General features: G+C 44.2%; 2 protein-coding genes and 1 non-coding gene across 3 annotated transcripts; all 3 read right to left on the minus strand.

The window, feature by feature from the left end:
- Positions 1 to 8,236: 8,236 nt before the first annotated feature.
- On the minus strand, positions 8,237 to 8,317 carry TRNAL-AAG. Its single transcript has one exon. It is a non-coding gene; the product is annotated as a tRNA-Leu (tRNA).
- Positions 8,318 to 10,584: 2,267 nt separating this feature from the next.
- LOC124660074 (FBD-associated F-box protein At5g60610-like) lies at positions 10,585 to 12,227 on the minus strand. Its single transcript, XM_047197871.1, has 3 exons — positions 11,346 to 12,227; positions 11,094 to 11,237; positions 10,585 to 10,968 (listed from the first exon to the last, which is right to left on the minus strand). Exons 1-3 carry the CDS (start codon positions 12,225 to 12,227, stop codon positions 10,585 to 10,587), a joined length of 1,410 nt encoding a protein of 469 aa, XP_047053827.1.
- Positions 12,228 to 14,677: 2,450 nt separating this feature from the next.
- LOC124660085 (putative F-box/FBD/LRR-repeat protein At1g78760) lies at positions 14,678 to 24,567 on the minus strand (the record flags this gene model as incomplete). Its single annotated transcript, XM_047197880.1, has 4 exons — positions 14,678 to 15,061; positions 15,181 to 15,324; positions 15,599 to 16,397; positions 24,527 to 24,567. Coding segments are annotated over 4 exons (1,368 nt in total), but the record flags the coding sequence as incomplete, so codon positions are not given.
- Between the last annotated feature and the right edge of the window lie 381 nt (positions 24,568 to 24,948).

Raw genomic sequence — 24,948 nt, forward strand, 5'->3', positions numbered from 1 at the left:
TACTGCGACTCACTCGGACTCCACCATCCCCTACAACGAGTACACCACCTCTCGTGTACAATGGAGTGACTTCAAAAATGTCTCCTCCAAGTTCGAGAACAAGGGCAAGAATCCCGTGGAGGAGAGCGAGGAAGAGGTCGAGGAGGATAAAGATGAAGAGTGAGAAAACACCCTTGCCAATTATGGAGTTTACTTTCCATCTTATCTTCTAAACATTTCCAATCACTATTTCTAAGTTTTTTATTTATAATTAATGGGAACACATAGATATTTAAAACACAAAGTTCCCACTGCACATGTAAAGGTAGAAGCATACTGTTCCTGTTTTTTTAAAGCATCACCAAAACAACAAACTTCACTTTTATAAAAATTAATCTTCGAACCAGACAACTGTTCAAACACACAAAATATATTTTAAATTTCCGCTCTACATTGTATTAAAATGATGACTGTATCATTTACATATTGCAGCATGACTACACCATCTTCTATAAGTTGAAAAACTACGCTACTAATTAAACATTGCTCTTCAGTCTTCTAATCAAAATATTCAACACATCAACAACTATATTAGACAGAGTAATTGGGATGGGATATCTGTCGCAGGATCGCTCTCCTAGTATCAACATAAGGACCCGTTTGATAATTAATCAACACAACAACCTTACCATCATTCACTACATCCATGACCATGTAGTAATTTGTTCATCAAAACCTTTGATAAATTGTTAGTACTTGTTGTAGCATCTAGCTTATCATAAGTTTTTATTAAATCAACATTAAACATTACGATTGAGGTCTTCATCTTATGAGATTCATGGAGCACCACAACTCCATCCAAAATAAATCTACCATTAGTAAACGCGGTTTCTACTAAGGAAGTGCATTTATTAGCTACGAACATAGCTTTATTGTTCAAAAGCTTAGAAATATTTTAAAAATTAAATTTATAAGACAAATGGGCATATAAGCTTGAAGCTTGTCAGCATACCTGCATTTTGGTAGTAAGGAAAGCATACCATATAAATATGAATGAGAAGCAAAGTTGAACTACTAAAATTAAAACATACACTTCTCACCTGACAATTCACTGTAGAATTGCATGCTCCATCGAATTCAAAAGGGGCATCGTCAATTTTCTTTAGGGAAGCCAAAAATATTTACTTTTAATATTATGTTGGCTAGGATTTAGATCTTGTGGGTCCGATAACATGTAATATTACAAATGCTTATTTTAAATTATGTATTGGTTAGCATTTGAACCTAGTACCTTGTTGATCGAGGTAGAATTGCATGCTATATCTAGTTTAACCATTAGATTCGTGCAAATTACGGGCCGGCCTAGCAAAATAAGAAAGGAAAAGTGCCTTACACACGATTTGAACCCACGACCTCCAGCAAATGTCCCGATCAATCAAGCCATCAGGCCAAACGACTTATTTGGTAGATAGTAGATGAACATTTCAGATAATATGTGAACTATCGCGTTTTTTATTTTTTCCATGGCATTTTTTCTGTTTATTTTTTTATTTTCTGCAAAATATATGAAGTTTGTTGTGTTAGGGCAATGCTTTTTTTTAAGTTGCAAGTGAAGTTGCAACTGAGATTTTTTTCCGGTTGCAATTGAAGTTGCAACTGGGATACTTTTTGCAGTTGCAAGTAGAATTGTAACTGAGATTTTTTTTTTGGAGTTGCAAGTGGAGTCGCAAGTGAGATTTTTTTTTTTTTGAGTTGCAAGTAGAGTCGAAAGTGAGATTTTTTTTGGAGTTGCAAGTGGAGTCAGTTGCAACTGAGATTTGTTTTTCAGTTGTAAGTGAAGTTGCTTTTTGCAGTTGCAAGTAGAGTTGCAACTGAGATTTTTTTAGAGTTACACGTGGAGTCATAAGTTTTTTTTTTCAATTGCAAGTAGACTTGTAACTGAGATTTTCCAATTTTTTATTTTGTGTTTTATCGTGATGGAGACACTCATAAGAGGGAAGAAAATAGAATATGAAAACGGAGAAATACCTACGTGCATGGTTGTGCCGTGGAATAGTTTTTGCGTTGTGCTTTTTTAGCAAGTCAACAATGTACAAAATACTTATGTGGTCCACGAAAGAAAAATAGCCCAGCTAGCCCATCAAAAAGAGAACCAGACTGAGGTTGAAACGACAAGGCTGTGGGTACTGTACGGGAAGTCAACTAATCGATGGAAGGTATAATCGCTGAAAATCTACCGAGCGTTAACTAACTCTGGGTCTACCGAGCATTAGTCACACCCTTGTTGAAAATGGCTAGACACTTATATTCAGTATTCGCCACGTTTAACCGAAGCGCGAAGTCGTTGAAAAGGTTGTGCTTCACCAGATGCCACACTTTATGGGGCAAGAGAAAGACCATTTCGTCTGTTGCCTGCATTGTGGAGTTAGGTTGTTACCGTTGGTTTGAACTGAACACACTGGAAATTTCAGAAATGCGTTTTGTACATTTTTTTTAGTACTGCAATCGTAGGAAACTTGTTGCTAATGATTATGCTACATTTTCATGACCGACATGGCGACATATATATATCGAAATCACTGGCTAAATAGCCAATACTATACATTTGCATGACCCACACATATCTGTAGCGAAATCATTCCTGCCAAAAATAGTCTCTCTGACTCCCCTATATTGGACTGTGCTTGGATATGGATATATCCGATCCAGAAGTGGCGCCAACGAATTAGGGATAGGTGATAAAAATAGCTTGTGTAGCTGTTACGTGGCTTTAAATAGGCGAGTGCATTAATAAAGCGCCCCTTTTTTACCTCCCTCCCCACTTTGTTACTTCTTATACCACTACGACCCGTAGAGTAATTTCACTTAGGCTGACATCAGGATCCACAATTAACTGCACATTAGTGTTTCATTTCGGCAAAGGTGACTAACTAAACTCTCATGTCTCATCCTTCATGTCTTTCTCTTCTTCTCTGATTCTTTTTTGTCTTTCTTTGTTGAGATTTTTGGTGGTTTTTGGCGAGATGATGGCAACAATATATGTGTTTCACCTGTTCTTGGTTTTGATCAACATTTGGTTCGATCAGGTAGAGGTCGATCGATCCAGGCCGGCCAAGATCGCCGTCGACGGCATGGAGGACCAGATGCAGAGGCCGGTGGTGGTGGTAAAGAAGATCGCGATGCCGGAGAAGAAGCCCCACCACCTCCACCTCCACGCCGGCGCGGGCAAGGGCGTCGGCGGAGGGGAGGCGCCTACGGTGATGGTGAAGACGCCGCCGGCGTCGTCGCAGGCATCGAATCACGCGCACTTTCTGGCGAGCCCGCGGGCGTGCCTCTGCTCGCCGACCACGCACGCCGGGTCGTTCCGGTGCAGGCTCCACCGCGGCATCGTCGGCGCCGGCCTCCACGAGATGGGCAAGAAGCACGGCGCGTGACGACGCGCGCTCCCACACCACACGTCCATACCATACGTTCCTGTGCGCACGCGCGGCGAGTCGGCTAACCGACGGCCGCCGGCGTCTCCGGCTCTCCGGTGTTAGGGGCCTACTCGTTTCAGTTTGTTCGTCGGTGGTGTGCCGTGTGCAGTATTTTTTTTTTTTCCTTCGTCGTTTTGGATCCTCTGTTTCCGTCGAGCAGAACTTGTTATTTTTTGCTGTCGACGATTCTGGATGTTGGTTCTGTATATAATGGAAATCGGTCATTACTCATTTGCAAATGGAGAATTACATGCTGTTTCGGTCGGAGCCATCAGATTTTTTTTTTTTGAACTGCCATCAGATTACTGAATGAAAGGAAATGCTAAAAAGCGCTCGGTGGCTGGTTTGTCGTCCCGAGCCCTTGATCTGTGACCGTCCGATCGAATCGATCGATCCCGCATCACCCGACGTCCGGACATCCTACCAGATCCCCACCCACTCACTACTCGCCACCGCAAGCCGCCGCCACACTCCACCTTCCCCGCACCGGCGGCATACTGTACCCCCGGCGACCCTCCCCGGTAGCCTGCACCTATGGCACCCCTTCCAACCCTCCTGCTCCCTCCCCCGCGAGATCTTCCGTCGCCGGCGCAGGTCCTCCCCACCCTACCTCGAGCTATACACCGGCACCGGCCTTCCTTCCCCATCGTCGGCGGAGCGCGGAACGGCCGGCTACAACATCCCACCTCCACCAGGCGCCGCTAGAGTACCCAACCTCCACACCTTGTCCTTCAGCTCCGGGGCGCACTACGCGGCCCGCCCCTCCCAACCCTCACTCCTTCTCGTCGGGGGCGCGGCCCTCGCGCCCTTTTCCTACTCGCAGAGGCCAGCCCGCTCGCGGATCTGCGGGATGGGCGGCTACTCTCCTACGCCATGTTTGGGGTACGCAAGGAGGATGCGAGGTAAAGGTCATCTTCTGCCAGTCAGTACGTAGTCCTGGGGCTCCTCAACTGCTATGTTTCCCGGCAACCTAGGGCAGCGATTTCAGTGAATTGATTGGAGAGTTCTGTTTAATCACTGATTAGTCTCCAAGAATTCGTGGATAAATTAACCGCATTGCACGAGTTTGCAATTTAATGGCATAGATGCGTGATGGATTGGACTATTATAGCGGATTTTCATGGTACTAGTTGATTAGTTTTCTGTATAACCAGCTCCTTACTACCCTCAGATTAGTTGGTGATGTTACCTACCTTTGAGATAACATGTACAGGTTCTTTAATTTATCTAGCTTCTCACATGCCAATGCCATCCACCTGACGATGTCATATACTGACCATTTCCTCAGATTTTTTTCTTGATATGTCTGTGCTGGTCAATTCTTTTTCTTGCAAAGTTCCAACGACCCAATGACCCTAGGAACTAGCATGCATTAGGGATTCAGGGCTGAGGAGCAGTGTCGCTTTTACTTCGGAAGAACGACCAAGAGGTCACATCGAGTGCCCCTGGGTAATCTTGAGCTCAGGTCTGTTCTCATTCACTTCAGGGAGAGGAGGCTCTCGCTTGGCTTCTAGATGTGCTAATTTGTCCCATCATTCAGCATGTGTTATTTACAACTTTCTTTTTTTCTGTTTAGTGAACCAGTGAGCTGAAACCTGATGGAACATCTAATCTTGTCTAACTTAATTGTGTTTTTAAGTTGTTCATTGATTACTGCTAAGTTGCTAATATGCTGGCATATGGCAGTTATCTTTGAAAAGCAACTTTAGTGTGAGGCCGCACAATTTCACATCACTAGTTGCTTATTTTGATGATCCTATAAACTTTTCTGCCGTTGAATTGGCCATATTGCCGCTGAATTTCGCATGATGATGATTTTATATCTGTTAACATAGTTAGGTTTGCTTTTTCATGATATCAACTTTGCTTTTTTTTGCAGCCGTTAATTGAGTTCACTGCATAGATTTAAGTTGCTTGTAAACCTTTGATAAGTTATTTATGGCAACATAGTTAAGTTGCTTTCCCATGCTATTAACTTTGATTTTGCAGTAGTTAATTAAATTTATTTTGACTGAAGTTGTTTTTGAAGCATAGATAAGTTGTTTCTGGCAACATAATTAAGTTGCTTACCCACACTATTAATTTTGCTTTTGCACTAGGTTTTTATGATCATATATGTAGATTGAAGTTTCTGGCAAACTTAAGTTCAGTACAAGTTTCTGCATATACTGTGACACTTTTGACCCCACAAATATCAGTAAACCTTTTAATATGCTGAACCTGGGAAGCCATCTTTGTTAAGTTCTCATTTTACTTTTCCCCTGGTGATCTTTGCTTTTTACTGGTGATCATGCACTAGTTAACACGTGAACTGAACCTAACTTAGCTGCTGCAAGAGACTGGAAATTTCTCTTCGATAACAATGGTTCAGGATTTTCCATACATGTATAGCTCCCCTAAGTTGTACCAAGTTTCAGGATTGTTTTTCCTCTTATTTTTACACCTGCATTTCCTAGGATACAAACCAATCTTGATGCAGTGATTGGATTACCAAGTTGTTCAAAGGGGTTACTTGTTTTTCTGCTTGAGCACACATGGGTAACCTAACTAAGCATATTTTATTGTCCCAGGATTCACCTTGTGTTTGTTCTATCCAATACACACTAAGTTGTTGTGCATGCTTTTTGTGTTTGTTTCTCCAACAAATATCCTTTTCTATTTGTTTTACTCATAGATCTAATTTAAGTTACTGCATTTTGTCATGTTCCACTTAACAAAGAACCTGCCATTTCCTATGCATGCAAACTTAGATTGTCTCAAAATCGCCTCATGCCTAGCGTATGAGTTCGACCACGCATCGTCCTATGGATGAGCAAGGGCAGAGATGGAACGGGAGGGTATCCGCGTCCTAGTGGTGGCAGAGTTGGAATCCCGAGGTGGTTGGCAGAGGCGGAGGAACACACCCAACACATCTGCGTCGACATGATAACTCCACTCCTAAGGTTCCGTACTCTTTCTCACCAATTCTACCTTAGTCCTCTTTTCGGAGAATGGTGACATGAATGGCGGGTGGAGAGATGTGAGAAGTAGATGTGGAAGCTGTGCATTGGGGACGGCTCCACCGAGCAGACTTGCACTCTCATCCAGTACACCCACCTCCAACTCGTCTATGTCCACTACTAGCTAGGAGCTAGCGTGCCCTCTCTTGCTTTGATTACAACTTAGCTAGCTAAATACATTGGCCATCTGCACCTAGGAGCAAATAACTCATTTTTTAACCTTATATGTCTAAATGTTCTAGCGCAACAACATGCATAAGTTGCTTTTGGTAAACATATTGAAGTTGCTTTTGCAACGTAGATAAGTTGTTTATTGCAAAAATAAGTAAGTTGCAGTCCCATACTATTAACTTTGCTTGTGCAGGAGTTAATTAAATTCATTTTACGTAGTTTTAAGTTGCTTTCAGAACATAGTTAAGTTGCTTTTCCATACTATTAGCTTTAATTTAGCAGCAGTTAATTAAGTTTATTTTACGTAAATTTAAGTTGCTTGCGGAATATAGATAAGTTGTTTCCGGCAACATAGTTACGTTTGCTTTCCCATTCTATTAACTTTAATTTTGCCGTAGTCAATTAAGTTCATTTTATGTTGAATGAAGTTGCTTTTGCAACATAGATAATTTTTTCTGGCAACATAGTTAAGTTACTTGCATTATTCAATTGAGTTTAATTTATAGACTAGTCTAATTTTTAACACTGATTGTAGGGGGAGTTATTTTGCTTTTGTAATTTCCTTTTTTTCCGTAAGTTATTGTATTTTCACCATAGGTAAGCTGTTTTTTCAACATTTTAATTGACTTCAGTAGGCAGATTAGTGAAAGTTGCACTTATTCTAATTTGTGCTTATTCACAAAAATTATCAGGTTTCTGCATCAAAAGGGGGAAGCACCAGTGTGTTGGTGTCACGTTGAAGCAACAGAAATGTTATAAGTTAGCTGCGGCTGCAGCTGCTGTAGTCCCATCCAGGATTTAGTGGATATGCAACTAAGTTTGCTTCAAAAGGTGTTTTCTTGTTGTATGAAATGTGAGTTTTCCTATCCGTCGAAGTTGTGCACCATCATGGCGAACTTGCTTATTGCCGTGCCTAAATCGCCTACTAGTAGCACTAAGTCAGGTAACATCATTGTTGTAGAGTTGCGAGCCATTGTCGTGAATGCCTACCGTCGGACCTAAGTTGCGCATTGTTTGTCGTGGAGTTGTTTTTTCGTTGCTACTAAGTTGTTTTCCTGAAAAATTACTAGTAAAAGTTGTGACTCTTAGTACTATGATGTTGCTGACTCTTGTTGTTAAGTGAGTAATATCAAACTAAGTTGACTACAAAATATTCAGAAAAATAGTGTAAGCAACTATGTGTATAAAGTTGTTTTGCTACAATACTAGAGTTGTTTAAAAAAAAAAAGTTTGCTCAAACATATACAAGTGAGATATAGTTTTGAAGATCTTGTCGCCAGGAGGTCAACGGTGAAAACGGATCACACTTCTGACAAACTTTATAAAAGTTATGGCTGTTTGAAATTTTCCTACATGAAAATTAATCACACGTGTGGGCTACGAAAGTTTCCTTATTTGTACGTTGGGCAAAATAGGTGCTAGGCCGTTTCCTTTTTCCGGTTCGGTCGGTCGGGTACTTTCCGTATTAGAGGTGGAGGCTAGGTAGAACTAATTGGCCCCCGATTGCTACCTAGACGCGTCCTTAAAAAATCATTAGTTTACTAGATGATGAATATAGGAAAAGAAGAATTACACCGTAAAAATAGTGGTAGTTTACCTGAAAAAGAGAAATGTTGACAGTGGGATTTGAACCCACGCCCTTTCGGACCAGAACCTTAATCTGGCGCCTTAGACCAACTCGGCCATATCAACATTATTGCTGGAAACTGAATTGGATCATACATAGTACAATTATAACAAATCATATATAGTTTATATGACCATGAAATGGGCATACTCAACCAAGATTATCCTTGTACCATTCTACTTTACATAACCAGTAAAACAGGAGGAGAAAAATGTATAGCATCGTGTTCAACTAAAGCTTCGCGGTTTATGTAAGGGTTTTCCTTCAGCTGAGATAGTTGCATTGTGTGTCCAATTGTCCATCCTGTTGCCGCAGGACATGTTCTTCACTGCATAACCCTGGTGGTTTCCTTGTGCTTCTGTAGTGATTCCAGGAGGCCTCCCGTGCTTTATCACACAAGGAGGGAAACTGGTGTTGTATAAGAAAAAACATGGCTCACAGCACCCGATGTCAACCAAGCTCTGTATGATCTGATCATCTGATGATAATGAACAAAACTGACAAAGGCGACAATCTACAGAACGAAAGCAAAGCAAAGATAATGGCACAGAATGACAGAACATATGGTACAAAGCAGGTCTACCATTTTTAGATTTTAGAACCACGTAGGTGTGTTAATCCTAACACTAGAAAATAATATACTAGTACATGACGTTAGCTAATATGATAAATAACAGTACTAGTCTTTTCAACGGTTCCGCTAGATTAGATACTTAAATTAACAATGGTAGTTGAAATCGAAAAAATGCCAAGTATATGCTAATTGTACTCCAGTTGTAATCTGCCCTGTCTAAACAGAATGCATGCCTCCAAATGTAAACCATTTGATGTACGTTGTAGCAGTGATTCAAATATGACTACTGTTGAAAAATAATACTAATACAGGACGTTAGTTTCAACAGTTCTGTCAGCTTAGACACTTAAATCAACAATTTTAGTTGAAACTAAAACAACTAAGTATCTGCTAATGGTAGCTGCAATCTGCCCTGTCTAAACAGAACGCATGCCTCCAAATGTAAACCATTTGATGTTGTAGCAGTGATTCAAATTTCAGAACCACATAATCGTTAATTATATCACCAATAATATAGGACATTAGATGCCAAGACATATAACACAAGTCTTTTTGGTAGTTCTGCCAGCTTAGATACTCAAATGTACTCATGCTAGTAAACTTGAAACTTAAGCACTCCTAGATCTTGCAGTAGGACACGCATTGATTTCCCAAAATGCTCAGATTGACCACGTAAACATATAGTACTCCCTCCGATTCATATTAATTGACTTCAATATGGATGTATCTAGAACTAAAATGTGTCTAGATACATCCACATTAGAGTCAATTAATATGGACCGGAGGGAGTAGTGAATTAACCAAGCGTTCAGTAACAAAAAGGGTCATCAATGATAAGGTTGGATGCTTTCTGCAAGTTCACAGCAATGTCCATTTTAGGTGACACTATCAGCACTTTAGAGGCCCACGCTCCAAACTGTGGACATTGCAAATTTAGTCTCTCATTGCAAATTTAGTGTCTCATTAACGTCCTAATTTTGTCTCTCATTGCAAATTTAGCGGAAGATTATGCCTAAAATAAGGAGCTGGCGCTAATGGTTTAATCTTCAAGCTTCGCCACTGTTCCTCATGCTGCTGTACTGACTCCAGGGGGTCTCCCGTGCTTTATCACACGAGGGGAAAACATGGCTCACAGAACCTTTTGCCAATCAAGCTCTGTATAATCTGATCATATGATGATAATGAATGAAACAGAGATGACACTTTACAAGAACCAAAGCAAAGCAAAGATAATGGCACAGAACATATGGTACAAAGCAGGTCTACTGTTTTCAGATTTTAGAACCACATGGGTGTGTTTAATTGTAAGTTTGTAACACTAAAAAATAATACTAATAAAGGACGTTAGCTGATATGACGAATAATACTACTAGTCTTTTCAACAGTTCTGCTAGCTTAGACACTTAAATTAACAACGGTAGTTGAAACTAAAAAACACCAAGTATATACTAATTGTAGATGTAATCTGTCATGTCTAAACAGAATGCATGCCACAAAATGTAAACCATCTGATGTTGCAGCAGTGATTCAAATTTCAGAACCACGTAATTGTTAATTATATCAACATAAAATAGGACGTTAGATGGCATGATACATAACACAAGTCTTTCAGTAGTTCTGCCATCTTAGATACTTGAATGTACTCATGGTACTTGATACTTGAAACTTGAGCACTCCTAGATCTTGCACTACAACGGTCATGGATTTCCCAAAATGCTCTGATTGATCAAGCAAACATATAGTGAATTGACGAAGCTTTCAGTAACAAAAAGGGTCGTTGATGGAAAGGTCGGATGCTTTATGCAAGTTCCGAGCAATGTCCATTTTAGGTGACACTATCAGCACTTTAGAGGCCCACGCTAGAAACTGTGGGCAGTCCAACTTGTCTATCATCTCATTCACCTGGGCTGCTGAAGTAAAACTTCCTTTGAGCGGCACAAGCAGCAAAGACTCCAGCTCATGTGCATCCGTCGCGATGAACTTGAGGAATTCGATTTCATTTGGATGCCCTCTGAATTTGTGGAAAACCATCCTCTTGAGGTGCGATATCGAGCACTTAAGTGCACTGGCCTCCTGCCATAACTCAGCATGCTGCTCCCTAGTGACACCATAGTGAATCGCAGATGGATCATGCAGCGCAGACTGCAAATTGGTACCAATTCATAAACATTTCAGTTTCATATAAGGGTCATCATGCTGCTCACAATTTATATGGAGCATTATACCATTGACAAAATGATTTACTGACTAAAGGAATAGGTGGAAACCTCGATATGCAGAGTGTCGATGTTGGGAAAGCATCTGAGGAAGCTGGCCAGCATCTTGACCTCTCGTAAGACACGGAAATTCACTCTCAAGGCCAATATCTTGAGACCTGGAACCACAACGCTTGGGCTCGCTACAGTGTCAGACTGCAAGACATCATGCTCATTAATTTTCAGACTAAAATGATTATGCCGTATGAACCGAAATGGATGGAATAATCACATATTTTGAGGGAGATGGAGAGTGGACCATACCCTGATCACATTACCAGCGATCTGCAGCGTGTGAACTCTTGGCTCCAGGTAGCCGAGAATCCGTAGCTTTGGTGTGCAAGCTATGTTGATCCTCCCACCATCATCACATCCAGCAGCAGACTGCTCCTTCAAGATGAGGCTTTCCAAGACCGGAGCGTCCGTCACTTCAAAGTGCTCCACCCCGGAAAGCCCAAGGACCACGGACCGGAGGCTTTGGCTGCGGAGATGGAAGCGCTTGCGCTTGTGGTAGTTCCAAAATGCTCCACTCCGGAAAGCCCAAGGACCACGCACCGTAAGGGTCTCCAGAACGGGGCTGGAAGCGAGCAATGTGTCCAGGTCCTCTTTGCTAATGTAAATATTTATCAATTCGAGCACCCGGAGCTGAGGAAGAATGATGTCCGCGCCGCCGGAGAGGCCGCCGGGGAACATCCAGAAGGCCAGGGAGAGGCATCGGAGCGACGCGCAGCGGAGGATCTCGGCCGGAAGGCGCGCAGAGTACGGCTGGACCTTGCCGTCCTTGTTGAAGAGGGCGAGTTCCTGCAGGGTGCCCTTGCCGGCGAGGAGGCGCGGCCACGTAGGGTCCAGGGAGGCGAACCTGCAGTGACGGAGGCGCACCGTGACCAAGGGGCCCGGGTGGTCGGCGAGGAATCCGGCGACGGCGGAAGTGGCGCGCGCGGGCACGGGGAGGTGGGCATCGTCGATGGCGAGCGGGGTGGAGCGCCACAGGTGGCGCCAGCGGGAGGCGAGGACGGAGGTGCGGGCGGCGTCCGTGAAGGGGAGATGGCCGATGATTTGGTGGAGGAGGTCGTCGTGGAGTCCGTTGATTCGGCCCTTGCCGCCGTGGACGGCGGCGGAGAGGAGGGAGGCGGCGCCGTCGGCCATGGTGCCTGGTGGCGCCAGGGTTTTGGTTGGATTTTAGCCAGAGGCACAAGTTGGAGTCAGTTCCTCACGGCCCATCAAGCGTTCAGTGCACACTCATCTCGGCCCAAGCTTTACCATTCCGCCCGCACGCCCGCTGTATGGGCTGGCCAAATTAACTGTTTTTTTCTGTCTTCATTTGTTTACGTGTTAAGAAGGGACAGAGATTTGGTGCTCCTGCTATTTTAGAAAAAATAAAAGTCACATTTATGTGTTTCAAAAAAATTAGAAAAAAATCACGGTGTAGCCAACTAATTTTTCCATAAACGTGCAAAATTTCAATTTCAAATACAAAATATTCTGGGCTACACAAAAATAACAAATGTGTGGATCTAGGTATGCATATTTCAAATCTCCAAATTTTAACAGATTTTGTCTTTTTTATCTAGTCCACAATATAAAGAATTTCATACTCCCTCCGATTCATATTAATTGACTTCAATATGGATGTATCTAGACACATTTTAGTTCTAGATACATCCGTATTAGAGTCAATTAATATGAACCGGAGGGAGTATTAAAATTTTACACGTTTGTAGGCTACGTCATTTATTATGTTTAGATTTATTTCAGATTTTTTTGAAACAAGTATGTATGATTTTCGAATTTTTTTAAACAGCAGGCCCATGAGACAAAAACACTTTTCGGTTAAGAAGAGCCATTTTCTTTTTTTTAAAGATGGTAGTGGGTTCGTTTGTACTACCCCCATTCCTTTTCCAATAAATAAGAATATTTTTTGTAAAAGTTCCATGATCCCATACTGGTACAAAGAACCCAAAATATAATAGAAGTTAAAATTTGGTCTTTAGGTCAACTAGCGGCGACAACAAACACCCTTTTTGGGTGGAGGCGACGTTGGAGTTGCCCTAATCGACAAGCAGAAAGACAGCGATGGCAGCCCATTTAAGCTGGTGTACTAACATTCACTTCTGCTGATATACTGCTGCTCTACTGGAGTCGATTGTGTAATGCTAAACTGCAATACTTTGAGTTGCAATTTTAGGCTTAGTTTATTTACACAAATTTTCTAGCTATTGTTAATTAGCAAAATCAATGACACATATCAGTGCACAGGCACGGATAGAAGGGCTACTGAAAGACTGAACTATATTTGCTTCCATCCCATTTGCTAGTACTTTACTTGGCAGCGTCAGGTGCCACTTGTGCAGAAAGGAATTCCTTGCAAACATTAGTGAACCTACACCAGTTCATTAGCTGAAAGAACAGATAGACAACTTCGAGCCTGGGATGCACAAACACCAAGGAGGGTTAGGAGCACCACGTTGCTCACTTGAAACAGAATAGTCAGTTGCAAAACAAACAAAAAATATCCAGTCAAATGTTCCCACAGGGCTTCAGCTTTAAAAGTTGTTCTTGCAGTTACAGAAGATCAGACTCCCATGGACAATAAGAAGTTAACTACCGAGGCTATCATACGGCATGGGAACGCAAACATTTGCTGTCCTAATCCAGTCTACGAAAGCAGATACATTAAACAAGAATAGCTCCTGATCCTAATCGTTGTGATGCACAGAGAAGAGGTGGTAAAATGTCAAACAAGTTCAGTATACCCTAAACATCTGATGATAGTGAACCAAATTGACAGAAGCAAAGCATGACACCTAAGACATGCTATGAAACAGGCGCACTATATTCAGAAGCACATGGCTATTATAATACCAACACATGGATATTGGACAACACATGAAAAGTAACAATTGTTTCTGGGTACTTCTTCTAGCTGAAAGAACATTTCATTAGCTGAAAGAAGAGACAACTTCAATTCCGGGATGCACAAACACTAAGGAGGGTCACTTTCAACAGAATCACCAGACGCCCTAAAGAAACACAATACCCAGTGAAATGTTCACACAGGGCTTCAGTTTTTAGAGTTGTCCTTAAAGCTACAGAATATGAGCTTCTGATGGACAATAAGAAGTTAACTAGCCAAGCTATCATATGGCATGGGATCACAAGCATTTCCCATCCTGATCCTGTCTACAAAAGCTGATACATTAAACAAGAACAAATCCTTATCCCAGTCACTATGATTCACAGAGAAGAGGTAGGCAGCATGTCAAAAAAGCTCAGCATACCTTAAATATCTCATGATAAAATGAACGGAACTGGCAGAAGCAAAGCATATGACACCTAAGGCATGCTACGAAACAGGTGCACCATATTCAGAAGCACATGGCTTGTTATAATATCAACACAGTGATATTGGAGAACACATGAAAAGTAACACTTGTTTACGGATACTTCTTCAATGTTACTTGCGTATTCATGGTAGTTCAAATCAGCCATATCTCAGGAGAAGTCATGGCTACACAGGAAATGGGGTGATCTACAGTCAACGATTCCCCAAAAGGAGCGGACCAATCATGAAAGCATAGGGCGAAGTAACCATGCATTCAGAAGCGAAAAGGGTCGTCGGATGTGAGATCGAGTTGCTTCTGCAAGATCGAAGTAAACCCCACTGTAGGCCGCACCAGCAGCACTCCAGAGATCCCTGTTCGAAACCATAGACTCTGCAAATTATCTTCAGTCTCATTCATCTTGTCAGTGGAGGAAGTATTTTCTTGTTGCAACACAACGTGCAAAGACTGCAGCTCCTTGGCATTCATGGCGACGAACTTGAGGAACTGGAATTCGTTCTGATCCCCTCGGAATTTGTGGATGACCATCTTCCTGACGTGCGATCTCAAGCATTCAACCAGACTGACCTCCTCCCAGAACCTGGCATGAATCTCCCCACAGGGTTCATTGGCAACTAGAGAAAAACCATGCACGGCAGACTGCAAAATGCGAACCAATGAGTGACCATTTCAGTAACATATATAGTATGGATCATGCTGCTAACGACTGATGTTGCCACTGAGAAATGATCGACTGACTGAAGGAAACTGTCAGCTACCTCGATGTGCAGCGTGTCAACGTTGGGGAAGCATCTGAGGAAGCTGGCCAGCGTCCTGACCTCCGAGAGGACATCGAAATTTACCGTCACCGCCAGTATCTTGACGCTTGGAATCACAGCGCTTGTGCTCGCCATTGTGTTACGCTGCAATGCAACCAAGACAGGCAGACGATAATTTACCCATCAAGTGTTCTATGACCATAGGAAATGCCATGATGGATGGATCAATTTATAAGGATGGAATAATGATTTTGGGAGACTGCAATGACGTGCACCAAAATGCAACAACATCATAATTCATAACTCAAATGACTGCTTCAAGATCACAGAGTAGAACATGCATGATGAATGGATCATTGTGGACGGAACATTTTCAAGTTGAGAGAGAGAGATCAGAGCTGGATAGATATGGCCGTACCTGGATGACGATGTCGCCGATCTGCAGCCTGTGAGCTCTTGTATTCAGGTGGCCGAGCACCCGCAGGTTGGCTGCATGACCACCAATCTTGACCCTTACTACAACACCATCATCGCGCGGCGGCAGAAACAAGATGAGGCGCTCCAGGAGCGGCGCGTCCACCACCGCGAAGTCCTCCACCATCCACAGCCCAACCAGCGCGCAGTGGAGGCTTGGGCTGCGGAGACGGACGTGCGCGGGTCCTGTGCTGCTGAGATGAAGGGTCTTCAGCGCGGGACAGGCAGCGACGAGGTGCTCCAGGTCCTGGTCGCTTATGACGACCATTATCAAGGTGAGGGAGCGGAGGTGGGGAAGCGAGATGTTGGCGCCGCGGGAGAGGTCCCAGTAGCCCAGCGAGAGCTCCTTGAGCGTACCGCAGCGGAGGATGCCCTCCGGGATGCACGGGAAGGGGTCGACCTGGTTCGGAAGGAGATCGAGCTTCTGGGTGTCCTTGGCGGCGAGGACGAGCGGCCAGCCGGGGAGCTCACGGTCGAGGGAGGCGAGCCTGCAGTCGTGGAGGACGACGGTGCGGAAGTGGCCTGGGTGCTCGGCGAGGACTCGCGGGACCACGGCGTCGCGCGCGGGCTCGGGGAGGTCGGCGTCGCGGAGGACGAGCGGGGTGGAGCTCCAGAGGTTGCGCCAGCGCCTGGCGAGGGCGGCGGTTTGGGCGGCTTCCGTGACGGGGAGGTGCTGGGTGATGATTTTGTGGAGGAGGTCGTCGCTGAGGGCGCTGAGGCGGTCCCGCCGGCGACCGGCAGCGGAGAGGGGCGGCGCCGTCGGCCATGGTGGCGAGGCGAGGCGAGGCGAGGTTTGGTTTGATTTTGGTGGAAATGGAGACTAACCTCGAAAGTTCTAGCGGATGTTTTCGGTCTTTCTCTAGTATCCGGAGGAGCCGTGCTTATATAAAAATGGAAAAAATCTTTAGAAGACACGGTTTGTTTTTCGGAATTGCTAATTCTCAGGCGCCTGAGATTTATTAAATCTCAGTCGACTCATCTGCCGTTGAATTTGTTGTGCTAAGATGCGTGCAGACCTTTGTCGTTTAGCTGTGCCGCTGGTGGTACAAGGCGCTCGTTGCTTCTTTTTTCGTGGGCTGCGCTGCTTCATGTGGTGGGGTCGCTGTCTGGTGTTGCTTGTATTGTAAGCATGGGCTTTGTGGTACGTGGCCTTTTGTCTGGTTTGTCGCGTTTTTTTTTTCTCTTTCACCCAGCGTTCACTTTTGACCTTCTACAAGAAGGGTGTGGAGCCGAGTCTACGATGCGTCCAAACTGAGGTTGAGTCTCAGTATACGATGTGTTTAAACTGAGGTTTTACGTGCATGCATTGAGGCATTGTCATACTGAAAAAATCTCGGCTACAAATTATGTCAGATTGGAAAAATATCAGTTGCAATGCGTCTGTAACTAAATCTCAGTTCCAAGCTATGTGTAACCAAAAAAAACTTAGTTGCAACCCATCTGCAAGCGGGAAAATACAAGTTACAACCCATGTGTAACTGATTTTTTTTTCACAGTTACAACCATGGTGTAACTGGAAAAAAAAACTCAGCTTCAATACATGTGCAACTAGTCGTATCTTGGTTTCTCCTTAGTTACAACCATGGTGCAACAGGAATTTTTTTTTGCTAGTTACAATTCAAGTGCAACAGTTAAGATTTGTGCAGACTACTACCATTTTGGCTCGCGCCCGCTTTCCCTCGGCGTGCAAGTGTATGCTAATTCTTTGAACATTGGATTACGTCGTGCTTTGTGCTAGCTTAAGGACACATTGGTTGCCATTGAGATTTCTCCGGTTACACGAGTGGTTGTAACTGAGATTTTCTAGTTACATATGGGCTGTAATTGACATTTTCTAGTTACACATTGGTTGTAACTGAGATCATTTCCATTCGCACGTGAGTTGTAACTGAGATTTTTCCAGTTGCATGTGGATTGCAACTGAGATTTTCTGAGTTGCATGTGTATTGCAACTGAATTTTTTGGCTGCACATGGGTTAAAACTAAGATATTTCCACTTCCATATGGGTTGCAACTGAGTTTTTTTTCTAGTTGCATAGTTTTTCTTTAGTTGCACGCAGGTTGCTACCGAGATTTTCTAGTTTCACATCGGTTGCAACTGGGATTTTCTTTAGTTGCATGTGAGTTGCAGCTGATATTTTTTTCCATTTGCACATGTGTTGCAATTGAGATTTTTCTAGTTGCATGTTGGTTGCAAATGACCCTTTTGCAATTGCACTTTGATTAGTTATAATTATTTTTCTAGTGAAAAAGAAGAGCATACATTTTTCTCATATACACTTATTTTTGAGCTAAGGAGAAAATGGCCAACCTCACCTAATAATTTAGTAAAAAAATGGGCACTTTTTGTTGTTGCTTCGGTGGCCTTCTGGTGTTTTTATATGTAGGCCTATGTAATGCAATCCCAAGAGCCACCATCCAAACAACAGAAAATTCAAATGACCAACGCAGCCCATGAAGAGCGAACCAGTATCGCTCGAGAATTGACTGCATAAACAAATATGTACGTTAGTGAACTGCTGACGTCAGGTGACTTAGATTTAATTAAATCTAAGTCGCCTGAGCTCCAGGTGTGCCCTTTGTTTTTTTGGGGGTTTGTCTAAACAAATCGCAGTATTGTGTTTTCGCTGGGTACAGTTATAATTTTATGTCATATATTTATTAGAACACGCCCCATTACAGAAAATGGAAAGTTTGGCACATTATCTTCATAATCGGTCATATCATGATTATCCTGAATAGTGCATATTTATCTCACCGGGAATGGTGCATTTTCTGTGGTTTCCATGTACAATGCTTTGATTCAGCATGATATTTCAATCGATAATAATTCAAAGATTTGGAAGATGAGGATACCACTCAAAACGACGGTTTTTGCATGATATCTTCGTCGTAGGGTCATACTCACTAAAGATAATCTTACCAAACGCAACTGGCATGGAAGTAAGAAGTGTGTCTTCTGTCACCAAGACGAGACTATTAAACACTTGTTCTTTCAGTGTAAGTTTGCTGGATTTATATGGTCAGCTGTCCAAATAGGGTCTACCTTATACCCCCCGAGTAGTGTTGCTAATATATTTGGTAATTGGCTCAATGGTGTGGCGGTTAGGTTTAAGGGTCTTATTAGGATGGGAAGCGGTACGACCGGGATACCGTGCGGAGACGAGGAGACGCGATATATTTCCTGTAGTTGCCTCCACAGACAGAGGTACGTCTATGCTGAGGGCGCTGAGGCGGTCCCGCCGGCGGCCGGCAGCGGAGAGGGGGGCGGCGCCGTCGGCCATGGCGGCGAGGCGAGGCGAGGCGAGGGTTTGGTTTGATTTTGATGGAAATGGAGCGGTCGAAACTGACCTGGAATGTTCTAGCGGATGCTTAAAACTAACATTCTAGTCCTTATAGCCGGAGGAGCTGCCCTTATTGAAGATGTCATTTGTTTAAGCCGTTGAGTTAACTTCTGAACATCATGGGAGTGATGTTTTGGCACATGGGAGCGTATGCTCCCTTTATTTTGAAATACATGTTACACATATTTTAAAATGTTAAAAAAATTTATCCACATTTAGCGATTCCCAGAAGGAGCGGATCATAGCTGAAAGATTGCTAAAAAATGTGGGAATTTATTGGCACTAGGCCGCTATCCGCCAAGCGTCCAAAGTCTTAAGTCGCGAATATTCACGCGAGCGCACGCGCTATGTGTGTGGTACAACACTAGTGTGTTTCTACCATTTTATATGTCAACAAGAGCTCTCCTTATAAGTTGCTACCAACCTTCTTCCCTTAGCAATGTGGGACTAAAATTTAGCCATACCACTAGAGTTTTCAGGATTTCAGTTGGGCCGCAGATTCTAGAGTGGGCCTCTGCACGTGTTGATGTCCTGCTAACAATAGCTACAGCTTATCATGGGAGTGATGTCCTTCCCTCACCTGGGCTAAAGATTTGTCTAGGATGCAACAAAAGGAGTAAACCTGTACTTCTACTTTTTTTTCTTCCCGTCCAGCCACCCATGTACTTTTCAACAGCCACAACGATAAGTTCTGAGAGAATATGCGCACGTACACAAAACACGAGTTAGTACTTCTGCGGCGACGTGTACGTACGTATAGGCCAAGCTAGCAGGAATCTTCATGAATTAGCTAGCAAAAAGGCAAACAATGCACGCACAAACAGATCGGGTTTTTCTTTTTTTTTTTCCTCCACCCGTAAGCTTTCTAGGGGCTTTTCTCACGTATTTATAACAGAACTACGAGATCTGTACAAACCCACTCAGCTGTCCAACACAACTAACGACTCATATATGACTAGGAAACAAATACCAAACATGGAGCCCACCAACACTCACACCAACATGTACGGGAGTTTTTACTAGTTTCAATAATCTCCAGCTAATCCAACTTGTCTCTCACCAACTCGACCACGGCAAGTCTAATTGCCAGGCTAGATCGTTCCTCAGTTAGCTACATAGGTAGAAAATATGTATAATATTACGGAAAATTCGTATAAATGCATGTATTTGACTACACAGTATTGAGCTGACTACACAAGATTATTATCCTGGCTCCGCCACTGTCGTTCCTCACAAGCCTTCGATCTTCTCGTAACCTCTTCCATGGTCATCGTCTTCAGAATTATCAGGATATTAATTGGCGCAAAAAAATGTTGGAATATACTTACTTGATCTTTTCATTTGTCTTGCAAAATAAGGGATGCTTCCCAGCACGTACCCCATGCCTCAATGATCCGCATCCATTTATGATGCTCTTCTGTGAACCTCAGCTACTCCTTTGCGTCCAACGTCCGGACAGCATTGCCACAGCCTCTCTACGATGCAACAAAAAGGAGTAAACCTGTACTTCTACTTTTCTTCTTCCCGCCCAGCCACCCATGTACTTTTCAACAGCAACTTTGTCTATACTACTGTCATCTTTTATATGGGGTAATACTACAGTCTTCTTCTATGTTAACGTCAGAAAAATATACTTACAGTATATTTGGAAAAATATATTTGCTACACCGTTTGCCCCCTATTTCAACGAGAAGAAAGTTTATCCGGTTTCGTCCGGTTCGCCTAAGACGGGGTGGGAATTAGGGTGTTTTATCCCGGTTCTGCCATTGCGAGTCCTGTTTTGGCTCAGTTTCATGTTTTGTGGCCGGTTTTTGGTCGGTTTTTCCTACATGTAAAACTTAAACTACCAGCTAGGATGCGGTGTTCCTTTCCATTGGATAGAAAAGTACTAGCTTTTATCATGCACGAACAATATCAGCTTATTCAGCTATGATAAGCGCTAACGTCCATCCAAAATAGCCGGTTCAAGTGCAGGCACGTAGCTAGCTGCTACGTACCACCATTGGGTGTGTTAAAAAGGAGAAAACCCATTGGGCGGAAGCTGGCTGCCATGAAACCTCCTCTGCCTCGCTGTCGCACCGCGCTAGTGGACCTTGTCTATCTCCTACTCCAGCGCGTCAACTCCACAGCTACGGCGAGCCAGCGAGGCTTCACTGGAAGGCCTTCCAAGACTTCAACACGACTTCCCGGCACCGACAAGGGCGTGCGGCGTCGCGCCAGGCCATCGATCCTCTATCACACTATGCCATAGCGGCCGTACAACACACACACGACGGTGGATTCAAGCGCATTGTCCTGGACCTGTATATAGGTGTCTGCATGCAGGCAGGCAGTGAGCGTGTCCTCGAGCCTCGACGATGGTACACTCCCGAACGGCCAACAAGCAGATGAGCATGGGGCTTGTCGGCGAAACCACATTTGAAGTGGACAACCTTGAAGGACACGCCCCAGTGGGACAAATATGCACCTATAGACACCCTGCTATCGACTAGAAGAGGTAATTAAGCTTTGTTGTCATCTGAGGAAACATTGGCTAGCGTGTTTATCTTCCACATCCTCAATAGATGCCTACTAGCTTAGCTCCACACACGCATCTAATGGCGGTAGGTGGGTCGTAGGAGGAGCGTTACTTCCTTCATCGTCTAATTTGTCGAGTGGCGCCTCGAACGAGTGGCGCCTCGAACACGCCGGGGGCTAGTGCCCAGATTGTATGTTGCTCTTTTTGCTTGCTGAATTTTGAGTCATCCAAGTACATTTTATCTATTCTTTTCATTTTGTCTTGCAAAATCAGGGATGCTTCTTGTACGTCGAGCCTTATTCCGAGCGCGTACCCCATGCATGGATGATCCACATCCATTTATGATGCTCCTTTGTGAACCTCAGCTACTCCTTTGCGTCCAACTTCCGGACGGCATTGGCGCAGCCTCTCTAGCTATTGTCCATGTCCATGTCAATGCAGCCTCTTGGCTCGGAGAGTGTCACAAATACAAACAAGTGCATGATCTCTATTATTTCATGTACTCAGACTGTCTTTACATCACTTAACTAACTAAGTTCTACACTTTTGCATATATTTGTTATCGGATTAGATATATTATTTCATGATCTTCGAAGGAGGATGTTGTGTGGCAAACTGGGAATTCCATGAGTTAATTTCTAACAGCCCATCAACTTGTATGAAGATATATATACCGACAGTCATCTTTTCATTTTCCGTCTCTCTTAACTCTGTAGCCACATGCATGAATCACTATGGTTGCCACGGACTTTCACTATCAGTAACCTACCACCTATGACATGACAGACCGATCACTCGCCGCCACTAGCGGACTACGTCGTTGCCGCCACAAGCTGATGAGATAGCCATTACAACAGTCTGGCATTGCCCCGGCCAAAGCTAGAGCACACTGCACCTTCGCCGACGGCGGCATTGTCCCCTCCATAGTTAATCCTTATGGTACCACTCTGTCTCCACCTCCGTCTCCACCTCCACCTCCGACTCTACCTCCCCAACCGACAGCTCCGACGATAAGAACGAAGATAGCGTAGACGACGCCATCGACACGGCGATAGAAGCGAAGTTCATGTCTGACGCGGAGAAGGAGACAGAGGAAGATCATGTAGCCCACGCGGCGTTTGACACGGAGCAGCAACACCGCAGGGAGGCGGTGGCCGTAGAGGAGGAGTCTGACGATGGCGACGACTTTGACTGGAGCGGACTTGACCCAAAGGAGAAGGCGGCAGAGCAAAGGGTCTAAGTCGTGTCCTCTCGAGACGCTGAAGAAGGCCGAGGATGACGCCAACGAGGCGTTCCGGCAGTTGCTACTAGAGGACACGGCGATCCACCGAGCTCTAGCGTCGGAGCGGCGGGCAGAGGAGGAGCGGGGGAAGGGAGGCAACGACGGAGCCGGGCCGTTTTCATTTTTGTTTATTTCATATGTAAATTATGCTTTTCAGTTGAATAAAATATGTTGAAAAAATAATATGCGTCGGGCCGCTGGGGCACCCTAGATGTAAACAGACGTGCGGTAATAAGTGATCATTTTTCGTGTCCGTGGACTGACGCAAACGGACGCAGCCCATTCGGCATCCAATTTGGGTCGCCCCGATTGGAAATGTGGTTAAAAATGGGCGCTTAATGAAAAGCGGGAGTGAAAACCAGCCAAAATCGGAATACCATCCCTACCTGTATATATATATACTCATAGTAGATTAGCTCGCACACGTCGCGATCGTGGAGATAGCTTGGAGAGTTTTCGGTCAAGCTGGGGGCGAGCTGGGGTGCGCGACCATCATGAGGTGTCTGTCTCGAGGGTTCGAGCTGGGGTGCGCGACCATCATGAAGTGTCATCTCGAGGGTCGAGCTGGGGTGCGCGATGCCGAGATGGGGATGGTGCCGAAGTAGCTCGACCAACCCAGAAGCGAGCGGGAGAAGAGGAAGAAATTTGTTACGAGGCGATCGAGATCAATATCCAAGCAAGTTGAAGAGCTAGCTAACGGCTAGAAAATCAATCAACCTTCTTCTCTTCTACGGACATGCGCGTGTTGCCCACCGAGAGGTTTCATTTGCACTAAGTTGAAGTCGGACCTTCATATTCATAGGAAAACCTTTCGGGGCCCAAAAGAGGCTATCTAGGCCTCCGAAACTGACCCGTGAGTTCGAATCGACAAAGAAGTAGCTGGGGTTTGAGCTTCTTTGAAATTTTAGTGACCTAATGGGGACTGACCAATAGGTTACTACGAAGTGTTCCATGCGCCACCTTGTCGAATCATTTAACGGATCAACTACTATTTCATGCACCTTTCACATTACGCGCACCGCTATTAGCTTCATGAAGGAGAGCACCTATCATCTTATGCACCCCTTCTCGGGGCATGCGCCCTTAGCTAATGCACGAGGGTGGCTACTCGTCGCATTTTCATACGTCGTTTCAAGTTGAGAGCGCTACTATCTCATGCACGCTGAGACATGGCGCTACCGTAGTGTGCTAGGGTTTCGAGTTGTCTAGAGGCTCCACGCTCTTCGCGCACAAATTTGGGATGCTATGGCTACACATAGGTTTGGGGACTTTTCCCACAAAAAACAGGGTCCTAGCCTTTTCCAGCCCAAATTTCAGCATTTGCGTACTCGCTTAGTGCCACCATCCTATTTGTTTGTCCCAACATTTTAGCAGTGGCCATGGCAATTGCATACGAGCTCTGATGGGGGGAACACCCTCGTCCTCTAGATTTTGAACGGTCACACGCAGGTGCGGACACGTGCACACAGGGTGGGTCTGGTGGCCCACGGTTAAATTGGTAAATAGTGGCCACGTGTTTAAAAAAATATCACAACTAAAGAGCGCAATTTTTTGAGGTGTGCCCATCCACCAATTGTTGCCTGCGTTCGCCGGTGGTCGTTTCAGTGAACGCCAAACTTGGAGCTAATTAACTATGTTGATCAATCAGTTTCATAGGTTAGTTAGCTTATCAAAAGCTAAGCTAGTTACGTAGTTGCATCTTCAATCGATTTAGCTCCATTAATTATCAGCCTCTCCTCGCGCGTACGTGACTTGCTCCCATTTGGAGTAAATCAAAGCATCAGTTCCGCTAGTGGTATACAGATCGGATTCGGCCTAGTATTACCTTTCTTTTCTTTTCTAGCACAAGACCTGCGCTGGCTCTTACCATCGATCAATCGATCCAGCCCAGTACTAAAATTGCTTGGTCTCTGATCAACGTAACAAACTTAGCCTTGCTCATGAGCATCCCATGAGTGTTAGGCCAACGCAATGATGGATCCTGATGTTTTCTCTAACTAAGCTAGATCGATTCTCCCTCAAAAAGACATCCACACCAACCACACGGCAGCAAAATGCAACTTGAGAAATAAACGATGACCATCAGCTAATTGGACCATTCAAATACCCACACAAATCCAGAAACTCCGCCATACATGCATGCAGGATAA

The sequence above is a fragment of the Lolium rigidum genome, chromosome 1, assembly GCF_022539505.1.
Source record: "Lolium rigidum isolate FL_2022 chromosome 1, APGP_CSIRO_Lrig_0.1, whole genome shotgun sequence".
Lineage (NCBI taxonomy): Eukaryota > Viridiplantae > Streptophyta > Magnoliopsida > Poales > Poaceae > Lolium > Lolium rigidum.

Bases quoted from the DNA above. Each gene is read 5' to 3' on its own strand.
- LOC124660074 (XM_047197871.1), bottom strand. From the start codon at position 12,227: ATGGCCGACGGCGCCGCCTCCCTCCTCTCCGCCGCCGTCCACGGCGGC. The intron at 11,238-11,345 runs GTATGGTCCACT...GATGTCTTGCAG, and splicing joins TCGCTGGTAATGTGATCAGG to TCTGACACTGTAGCGAGCCC. The intron at 10,969-11,093 runs GTTTCCACCTAT...ACCAATTTGCAG, and splicing joins TCGACACTCTGCATATCGAG to TCTGCGCTGCATGATCCATC.